Here is a 10,604-nt window from a genome sequence, read left to right on the forward strand (position 1 = left end):
CTCCTTTCACATCACTTTCGATTGCTTTGAAAGTTAACTCCATTATTGAGGATTAATTAACCAGCCAGAATTGACTCATTAACCAGAAATACCACTGGGCTGAACGTCACTGCCTTAGGCCTAAATAGTTCACTTGAGTTCCTCAGAATGTGAAGTTCAAACCTGCAGCCAACCACTCGATGCTCTATTAATAATAAATAGTTATGTTGGGCTGAACCCTCGTTGTTTGTACAATGTCAAAGGTTACGTCCCCATGTCACTCATCGTTATTACAGCTCTAAAGATCTCTCCCTTCAGTATTGTACTAGTCTACTAGTGAGTTGAACTAGTTTAAACTAGTGAACCAATAGTTTGTCAACTCAAAGCCCTGATTTCATCGATATTAAACGGCACCTGATCCTACTCATGTGGAATGTGGATGTCCTTTACAAGTGTACACTTGTATTATCATGTTGACTAAACTGATTCAGGTCCTGTGGTTTGCTGGCTCTGTCCCTCCTCTCCTAAGTTTAGCTCCAACCTTTCAAGTGTCTGAGAGCATCTGAAACCCAAGCTGGTCGCTACGCAGCGGCAGCACGCGCTACAGCTAGGAGCGCGTGCTGCTCCTCTGATACCAGTGTTTAAAGGACACGGGCTGCACTGTGTTAGGCTACACCTACTGTAGGAATAAAAGTATTTAGGGCTAATGGGGGTCAGAGGTCACCACCACAAGTTCACTAATCCACAATACTGATCCTGGTGTTTGTGAACTGGGGGACTAGCCTGTCCATGACGTAAGAGATGGGTTTCCTTTATCTGATGCCAGCTTCTGAAGAGGAACGGTCTCTGGGAAGTTTCACAACAGATCTGCAATCAGATTTTTATTGGACCTTTGCACTAATCCGCCTCCACACACCCCTGCTCTCGACCAATGGCTGTGAGGGGGGCGGTGAATTAGTGGTTAATTTGTCTGTTACAGTTGCTTTAGTGGGGTGATGGATAAATGTCCACAGTGTTGACTTTATTCAGGTTTCCGCTCCGCCGCATGTTGTTGTGGCTGCTGCTGCATTTCAAGGTTTTGTATTAAAAGTAAATCCTCAAACTTGTCCGTGTGGAGATGAGGTCAACCCAAACAACAGTGATCAGTTTATCAACGGCTTCACGATGCCCTGCAGGTCCCTTAATGTTTTATCTCCTGTCGTGTGACGGCCGCCTCGAGACTGAAAGAGTAGAAGACGAGTCGCTGCTTTCATTAGTTCCTTGCAGCATCTAATTACAACAGCAACCACGCTCTAACGAGCCGGTCAGTGGGTGGGTTGTTTTATAAAGACAGCATAGTGGCAGCTGTGTGTGTTCAGAAGGTTCTATAAACCCGAGCATACCTACAACCCTTTAGTTCTGTTAAGTGGATTACCGACGTTACGTAACACATCCCTCTGTGAGGCCTTTCAAACGGGTTCAGGGTCGGGGGAGTTCAGAGTCCCGGGGGTCGTGACCTCACCGGCCCTCCTGTGCTTGCAGCTCCTGGTGGGGCGGCGTGCAGATGGGCCCCCCAGACCCCATCCTGGGCGTGAGCGAGGCCTTCAAGAAGGACAGCAACCCCAAGAAGATGAACCTGGGAGTGGGAGCCTACCGCGACGACCAGGGCAAGCCCTTTGTGCTCAGCTGTGTCCGCAAGGTACACACAGAAACACACACACACGCACACACCACACACAGACACACAAAGACACAGACACACAAAGACACAGACACACAAGGACACAGACACACAAGGACACACATAAGAATAACAGCCATGCCATACTTGTTTTACAACCTGGAAAAATTTATATCAGTAGTCCAAAAGAGTGATAGGAATGAGTGTTTTATAGGTTAAATGAGTGTTTTATAGGTTAAATGAGTGTTTTATAGGTTAAATGCTACCGTATTGAGTGTAGAAAGTCTTCGTCAACACACAAGCAGTAACCGTGTATTCCAGTGTTGTGCATGAACTAGTTCAAAAGAACTAGTTCATTTTTCTATGTACTTTGAACTGAACGTAACATATTTTAAACTAAATAACTTGAACTTGAACTAGTTCAGATTGTGTGACATTCTGAATTGATGCTTAGGTCCAGATGACATGTTTATTAAATAGTTACTTCCTTAGTTGTGATGAATGAAACAGGTGTACAAATAATATCCACAACAATTTGAGATTGTAGTGATGGGCAGCAGGTAATGGAGAGGATTCATTTAAAAGATAAGCACAGAATACTCACTCCAACAGTTTTTCTTCAGTTTCTAAAAAAACTTAATGAACTGAACATGAACTAGTTGAACTGAATTGGTGAACGTGAATTTATTCATTTTCTATTGTATGAATTGAACTTTGAACTAGTTCATGTGAAGTGTGAACTTGCACAACACTGGTGTATTCACACACTGTTGCGTGGCTGTTCTGAGTAAGCTAGCTTACACCAAGCAGCACATAACCCGACCATGCGTCCCGTGACTTATGAAACAAACGGCTGCCAGAACAACAACAACAACACAACACAGCGAGAAGGTCAACTTGAACCCCCACAGTCTGAGTGTGTCTCTAGTCCTGACTCTACAGGAAGGAGGATTGTGATCAACTAAGGCTGGTGTCCCGGAAAATGTGTGATTCTTAAAACAAAAGGTTGTTTCATATGTAAAATATGAATTGGTTCGTCGGGCTTACATTAACGTGTATCAAAAGACAAGTGACCCAAAGTGATCCGTCCGCTGAGCAGACTGCTCCGGTGAGTCCGTGTGAGTATGAACCTCCGTTCAGAGGTCACCGGCCCCGACCTTGGCCTCTCTGACGGCTCCTCTGCGTCCGCAGGCCGAGGCTCTGATCGCCGCCAAGCAGATGGACAAGGAGTACCTGGGCATCACCGGCCTGGCCGACTTCAACAAGGCCTGCGCCACGCTGGCTCTGGGCGCCGACAGCGAGGTGCTGAAGAGCGGACGGGTGAGCGCTCCCGACCGGAGCCGCTCCTATTGGAGGGCGGCCCCCGTTGTTCCCCAGGTCACATGACTACAGCCCTGTGTGGCAGTCTGGGTAATGTAGTCTGTACCGCTACAGTCGACCTGTTGATGGGTGACCAGGTGTAGACGCGTTGTTCCCTCTCTCCCCACCAGAACATCACGGTGCAGACCATCTCCGGAACCGGATCTCTGCGCATCGGAGCCAACTTCCTGGTAAGAGAGCGCTGTGGTGCTGGTCCTGACAGCGTGGCCTCCCCCCCCCTCCCCCATCCCTCCCCCATCCCCCCTCCTCCCTCCTCCTCCTCCCCATCCCTCCTCCCACCCTTCTCCCCCATCCTCCCTCCTCCTTCCTCCTTCCTCCTTCCTCCTTCCTCCTCCTCCCCATCCCTCCTCCTCCCCATCCCTCCTCCCCATCCCTCCTCCTCCCTCCTCCCTCCCCCTCCCTCCTCCCATCCCTCACAGCGTTCAGCCTCCCCCCCCCTCAGCGTCTCCTCTGCTCTCCTCCCTCCAGTCTCGTTTCCACGGCGGGCCCCGTGACGTCTACCTGCCCAAGCCCTCCTGGGGGAACCACACCCCCATCTTCAAGGACGCCGGCATGACCCTGAAGGCCTACCGCTACTACGACCCGGCCACCTGCGGCTTCGACCACAACGGGGCCCTGGAGGACATCTCCGTAAGGACCGCCACGCTCAGGGGCCCCACTCAGGGGCCCCACACTCAGGGGCCCCCACACTCAGTGTGTGTGTGTGTGTGGGTGTGTGTTTTGCCTGAACAAGAATTGTGTGTGTGCTACAGAAAATCCCGGAGCAGAGTGTGATCATGCTGCACGCCTGCGCCCACAACCCCACGGGCGTGGACCCCCGACCTGAGCAGTGGAAGGAGATCTCTGACCTGGTTAAGGTGAGCTCACCATAACCTAGTGATGGTTAGTGTCTACGGGGAACGGGTTAACCTAGTGATGGTTGGTGTGTACGGGGAACGGGTTAACCTAGTGATGGTTAGTGTATAGGGGGAACGGGTTAACCTAGTGATGGTTAGTGTGTACGGGGAACGGGTTAACCTAGTGATGGTTAGTGTGTACGGGGAACGGGTTAACCTAGTGATGGTTAGTGTATACGGGGGAACGGGTTAACCTAGTGATGGTTAGTGTGTACGGGGAATGGGTTAACCTAGTGATGGTTAGTGTGTACGGGGGAACGGGTTAACCTAGTGACGGTTAGTGTATACGGGGAACGGGTTAACCTAGTGATGGTTAGTGTGTACGGGGAACGGGTTAACCTAGTGATGGTTAGTGTCTACGGGGAACGGGTTAACCTAGTGATGGTTAGTGCTGGTTCTATGAACATCCTTACTGTACCCATATTGTTGCTTCTCTTTCTTCTGACTAACATACTTATTGTAAGTCGCTCTGGATCAAAGCGTCTGAAGGTGAACGTAAATGAACCCTGTGCTCACTTAATACCCTCCAGTGTCGGTGCGGGTCGACTCTTTAAAGGATTAGATCTTTAAAGACGTCTGTGAAGCGTTCGATTGTTTCAACAATTTGCTCTGTTTGTGTCTCCCCTTAACCCCGCCCCGCCCTTAACCCCGCCCTTAACCCCGCCCCCCCGCCCTCCTCTTCGTCCAATCAGAAAAGGAACCTGCTGGTGTTCTTCGACATGGCCTATCAGGGCTTTGCCAGCGGCGACATCGACAAAGACGCCTGGGCCGTGCGCTACTTCATCCAGCAGGGCCACAACGTCGTCCTGTCCCAGTCCTTCGCCAAGAACATGGGCCTCTACGGTCAGTCCCCCCCCCCGGCCGGCGCAGGCTGCTCATAGGTCGATACAACAGCCACTCAGGACAGCAGAGTGGCTGTTGGTCCAATCAGCCAACGGCTCTTCTCCCTGCTCTCTACTGCCCCTCGGTGGTGATGTGGTGGATGTGGTTTGACATTCTCTCATCCCGTTAGTTGTTACTATTCACCACCGTGATAATGAATTCACAGCCAATAAGGCGCCTGACACGGACACAGCCTCCATGCCTAATATGAATTTATAAAATAAGTATGAAGCTTAATATTGCTGCTGTTGGAAAAGCCTTCCTCCAACTCAAAGAGTCACTGTAGTCGAGCTGTTGGTCCTGGAACTCATGGTTGTGTTGGTTGTGTGTTGTGCGTTGGTCCTGTACCTCATGGTTGTGCGTTGTGTGTTGGTCCTGTACCTCATGGTTGTGTGTTGTGTGTTGGTCCTGTACCTCATGGTTGTGTGTTGTGTGTTGGTCCTGTACCTCATGGTTGTGTGTTGGTCCTGTACCTCATGGTTGTGTGTTGGTCCTGTACCTCATGGTTGTGTGTTGTGCGTTGCGTCCTGTACCTCATGGTTGTGTGTTGGTCCTGTACCTCATGGTTGTGTGTTGGTCCTGTACCTCATGGTTGTGTTGGTTGTGTGTTGTGCGTTGCGTCCCCAGGCGAGCGCGTGGGGGGCTTCACGGTGGTCTGTAACGACGCTGACGAGGCTAAGCGGGTGGAATCTCAGCTGAAGATCCTCATCAGGCCCGTCTACTCCAACCCCCCCATGAACGGAGCGCGCATCGCCTCCACCATCCTCAACACGCCAGAGCTCTACTCTATCTGGTACGTAGAGCTGCACTCTGTAGAGCTGTCCTCTGTAGAGCTGTACTCTGTAGAGCTGTACTCTAGAGCTGTACTCTATAGAGCTGTACTCTATAGAGCTGTACTCTAGAGCTGCACTCTGTAGAGCTGTACTCTGTAGAGCTGTACTCTGTAGAGCTGTGCTCTGTGTGGTACGTAGAGCTGTCCTCTATAGAGCTGTCCTCTGTAGAGCTGTACTCTATAGAGCTGTACTCTGTGGTATGTAGAGCTGTCCTCTATAGAGCTGTCCTCTATAGAGCTGTCCTCTATAGAGCTGTCCTCTAGAGCTGTCCTCTATAGAGCTGTACTCTATAGAACGTAGAGCTGTCCTCTATAGAGCTGTACTCTATAGAGCTGTCCTCTATAGAGCTGTACTCTGTGTGGTACGTAGAGCTGTACTCTATAGAGCTGTCCTCTATAGAGCTGTACTCTGGTAGGTAGAGCTGCTATAGAGCTGTACTCTGGTAGGTAGAGCTGCTATAGAGCTGTACTCTGGTAGGTAGAGCTGCTATAGAGCTGTACTCTGGTAGGTAGAGCTGCTATAGAGCTGTACTCTTATGTGGTACGTTGACTTATAATTGACTGATGAGATTTGTGTTTCTATGTGTTTCGATGTAGCTCACTTTGTTGCGAGGCCCTCACCCATAACTACCTTACTAACTACCTTACTAACTACCTTACTACTCTAATCCAATAATGATGGACTAGTCAGCCTAGTTCCTGATCCAGCCCCTCTGCTCTCTGTCCACAGAGGGAGCTCTGTTTAGTGGAGTAGTTCCACAACCGATTCTATACTTCCTCATTACCTTTATCTTTTTTAAATGAAGCAGTATTAAATAATGTTTTTTTTCTCTCCCTCTCCTCTGTCCTCCCCCCTCTCCCCCTGTCCTCTCCTCCTCCTCCTCCTCCTCCTCCTCCTCCTCCTCCTCCTCCTCCTCTCCTCTCCTCCCAGGCTGGGGGAGGTCCATGGCATGGCTAACCGTATCATCTTGATGCGGGAGCAGCTGGCCGCGGGGCTGAAGAAGGAAGGATCCACACGCAACTGGCAGCACGTCATCGACCAGATCGGCATGTTCTGCTTCACCGGCCTGAAGCAAGAGCAGGTAGGACCCCCCCCCCCCGCCCCCCCCCCCCCACCCCCCCCCCCCCCCCCCCCGCCCAGCAGCAGGGACATGACTCATAGAGTCACAGTTATACTGAAGTATTAAACCTACTTTACTCATAAAAACATTACATTTACATTTCTACCTTCAGGGCGTTCAGCAAACGCTTTGATCCGGAGCGACTTACAATAAGTACATTAGTCAGGAGAAGGACAAACAATATATCAACAATATATTATAATAATATATAACAATATATATAACAATATATCTCTGTGGGTACAGTGAGGATGTTCATAGAACCAACACTAACCATCACTAGGTTAACCCGTTCCCCGTATACACTAACCATCACTAGGTTAACCCATTCCCGTATACACTAACCATCACTAGGTTAACCCGTTCCCCGTATACACTAACCATCACTAGGTTAACCCATTCCCCGTATACACTAACCATCACTAGGTTAACCCGTTCCCCGTATACACTAACCATCACTAGGTAACCCGTTCCCGTAGACACTAACCATCACTAGGTTAACCCGTTCCCCGTAGACACTAACCATCACTAGGTTAACCCGTTCCCCGTATACACTAACCATCACTAGGTTAACCCGTTCCCCGTATACACTAAGCATCACTAGGTTAACCCGTTCCCCGTATACACTAACCATCACTAGGTTAACCCGTTCCCCCGTATACACTAACCATCACTAGGTTAACCCGTTCCCCCGTATACACTAACCATCACTAGGTTAACCGTTCCCCCGTATACACTAACCATCACTAGGTTAACCCGTTCCCCGTATACACTAACCATCACTAGGTTAACCCGTTCCCCCCGTATACACTAACCATCACTAGGTTAACCCGTTCCCCCGTATACACTAACCATCACTAGGTTAACCCGTAGATAGGATAAGATACTACACAATGCTAAGAACTGTTTTTAAGTGCCAGGACGTTCAAACATACAATAAGTGCGTACATTAAGTGCCTTATTAAGTACATCATACACATTATTCATATGTATATTCATATATACAGTATTTATATTCATCAATTACCTTTCTAATGTTGGATGTTTTCGTTCCTCTCACGGTATAATAAATGTAGATCTAGATAACCCCATGTGATTTATATACTTTAATTGGAGTGAGAGAATTCACTTTGCTCGTAAAAATCTTTTCAGAAAGAGTCAGAAGACTGGAAATAGTAATTAGATCTTCAGCAGCTGCTGTGATTTTGTCAAGTCGGTCGACTGTTAGAACAAAGCATTGGTTTGATATTTGATATTTAACATCCTCTGATTGTCTCCAGATAAGGCCGAGCAACGACTTTAGGACGTAATCAAGTTTCCCCAGATCACGCTCCGCAAACGGGGGAGGGAGGGGTTACATTCCCTGCGTGATTTGCAAACATAACGCAAATCAGCCCAGTGATCAACCCCTCTGTCAGGAGCTCTGTGGGCCACGGGTCGCCCCTTATCTGCTGCTCAGCGGGCCACACTCGTCCTAGACGCTCTCTGTTTGTACCCTCACCTCACACCACACCCACCAGCGCCACCTCGTACAGTACGGGCTCCATGTTCTAGAACCAAGCGCCTGGCACTTCTATCAACATCCTCACTGTACCCACAGAGACATATCGTTGTTTCTCTTTCTTCTGACAAATGTATTGTCTTATTGTAAGTCGCTCTGGATCAAAGCGTCGCATGAGGTCATGTTACACAGTAGGGGTCCATGTTACTCAGTATGAGGTCATGTTACTCAGTATGAGGTCCATGTTACACAGTATGGGGTCCATGTACTCAGTATGAGGTCCATGTTACACAGTATGAGGTCATGTTACACAGTATGAGGTCATGTTACTCAGTATGAGGTCATGTTACTCAGTATGAGGTCCATGTACTCAGTATGAAGTCATGTTACTCAGTAGAGGTCCATGACGAGTCCTGAGGCTTCTTAACGACGTGACGGTTGCCTCCTCGTGCTCCGGGCCTCTGACCTCTGACCTCTGACCTCTGGCCTGCTGATGTTAACGGAGCGCTCCTCTCTCCTGCCCAGGTCGAGCGTCTCACCAAGGAGTTCTCCGTGTACATGACCAAGGACGGACGCATCTCCATGGCCGGCGTGACGTCCGGCAACGTGGGCTACCTGGCAGCCGGGATCCACGCCGTCACCAAGTAGACGGAGAGGCAGAGATGAATATATATAAATATAGGAGACGTTGATAGAGCAGACCACGTGTGTCCTATTCTCACCCTGCTCCCCTCATTCCATGTTTAGAGCAACAAAAAAAAAAGAGTTTGTTTAGCGTATCGGATTCAGTTTTATCATGTAGGAGTTGTGCAGCGGGCGGCCTGCTGGGCGGAGGGCGTCGTTAACGTTAACGCTTTAATGGTCTGCGGTGCGTTCTCAGTTCCCTCTGAACGCGCTAATCTCATCCTGCTGACCGAGGAGCTGGTGTCTCGTGACGCCGTGTGTCTGCTTATTTATGATGTACTGTCGGCGCGATCACCACCTCAGAATGCACCCTGATGACACCCTGATGACACCCTGATGACACCCTGATGACACCCTGCATTGTGCTGGGCCAATAAAGAGCTGTACACAAAGTGGAAATCCGTTCTATGTTTCAGACCACGGCCACTCTGTGGGTCACTTTATTGGAGGTTTTGGTCCTAGGATGGGATTAGTCCTAATCATTCAATCTATGGCTCCTTATCTGAACTAATCAAATCAGTCAGTCAGTGGGTGATTGTTGTTCTGTCCTTTCAACGCGTCTATTGAAATGAGTAATGGTCAATTACATTCTTTAAAGGTTATTTTGAGTTGCTAACAAGACATCAGCTTTTCACTCCCTCGATTTAAATAAACTCAAGTTCCTCTGATCTGCTGAGAGTTGAAGTGCACTACGGACTCACTGACACTTTTCATCTAAACAAAGCACACTTCAAGTCCCCTTACAGACCGCCTCGGCTGCTGGGCGAGAATGTAGTCGGCAAAGAAACGGTTCATTCAACTAACTCTGAAAAAATAAATTCATAAATAAATTCAACAAATAAATTCATTATCAAAATAAAGTATTGGCTATCAAGTGTTTTCTATTTTTACTTGGGCATTATTATTGAAATGTTTATATGTCAGGAGAGGTGGAGGAGGGCGGGGGGCTCGGGTTGGTCCATTCATATTAAACGGGGGGGGGGGGTGGGGGGGCACTCGAACATTGGACCGCCCCGTCCCTCACGGAGTCACGTGACGGCGGTCACATGACTCCCCGTATTAAGCCGCTGGCAGCCCGCTGGGTTTTCACTCCCGAGGAAGAGAACCGAAGTCCCGCGTCTCCCCCTCAGCAAGGACCCGGCAGGTAGCGGAACCAGACCGGATAAACAACGCTCACTCACGGAGGGACCGCGGACCGAGCGCGTCAGACACCGGGACGGCTGCTTCAGGCTAAGGGGAGCTAGGCGCTACGCGGAGCTGCGGTCCTGTCAGAGGACAGGAGTGTTGATCACTGTGAGTACCTGCTGGGGTTAGAGGTCCGTACCTGGGGTTAGTGGTCGGTACCTGGGGGTTAGTGGTCGGTACCTGGGGGTCAGTAGCACCTTGGTTCACTACCTGGGGGTTGTACCAGAGGTTACTACAGGGTCGTAGCCCCTCTGTACCGTGTTGTGTTGTGAGTCAGATGTGTGTTACCTTACAGATGTGTGTGTGTTGCCTTAACGCAGGGCCGGCCCAAGCCCTTTGGGGGCCCTAAGCAGAATTAGTTTCAAGCCTTTTTGGGGGCCCCCCCTCCCACCACCGCGGAGTCATCTGTGCTTGATGATTAGTGACACAAACGGCACTCTTTATGCGAAGATGCATTAAGACCCCCTCCTCTAATTTGTCTCTT

At 49.5% G+C, this 10,604-nt stretch overlaps 2 protein-coding genes across 2 annotated transcripts in view; one reads left to right on the top strand and one right to left on the bottom strand.

The window, feature by feature from the left end:
* The window catches only part of LOC311356451 (aspartate aminotransferase, mitochondrial-like), a 10,883-nt gene extending 1,088 nt beyond the window's left edge, over positions 1-9,795 (top strand). The window contains exons 2-10 of the mRNA XM_084476231.1: positions 1,501-1,657; positions 2,831-2,959; positions 3,130-3,189; positions 3,488-3,649; positions 3,772-3,876; positions 4,608-4,758; positions 5,425-5,590; positions 6,561-6,711; positions 8,777-9,795. Coding sequence (XP_084332357.1) covers positions 1,501-1,657; positions 2,831-2,959; positions 3,130-3,189; positions 3,488-3,649; positions 3,772-3,876; positions 4,608-4,758; positions 5,425-5,590; positions 6,561-6,711; positions 8,777-8,899 — 1,204 coding nt within the window. The 3' untranslated portion in view covers positions 8,900-9,795. The remainder of the gene's footprint in view (positions 1-1,500; positions 1,658-2,830; positions 2,960-3,129; positions 3,190-3,487; positions 3,650-3,771; positions 3,877-4,607; positions 4,759-5,424; positions 5,591-6,560; positions 6,712-8,776) is intronic.
* A 387-nt stretch (positions 9,796-10,182) lies between these two features.
* The window catches only part of LOC311356071 (transient receptor potential cation channel subfamily M member 7-like), a gene marked incomplete at its 3' end in the record, with an annotated part of 45,042 nt that continues 44,620 nt past the window's right edge, over positions 10,183-10,604 (bottom strand). The window contains 1 exon segment of the mRNA XM_084475853.1: positions 10,183-10,200. Coding sequence (XP_084331979.1) covers positions 10,183-10,200 — 18 coding nt within the window.

The sequence above is a fragment of the Micromesistius poutassou genome, assembly GCF_964030765.1.
Source record: "Micromesistius poutassou genome assembly, chromosome: 12".
NCBI classification, from domain to species: domain Eukaryota; kingdom Metazoa; phylum Chordata; class Actinopteri; order Gadiformes; family Gadidae; genus Micromesistius; species Micromesistius poutassou.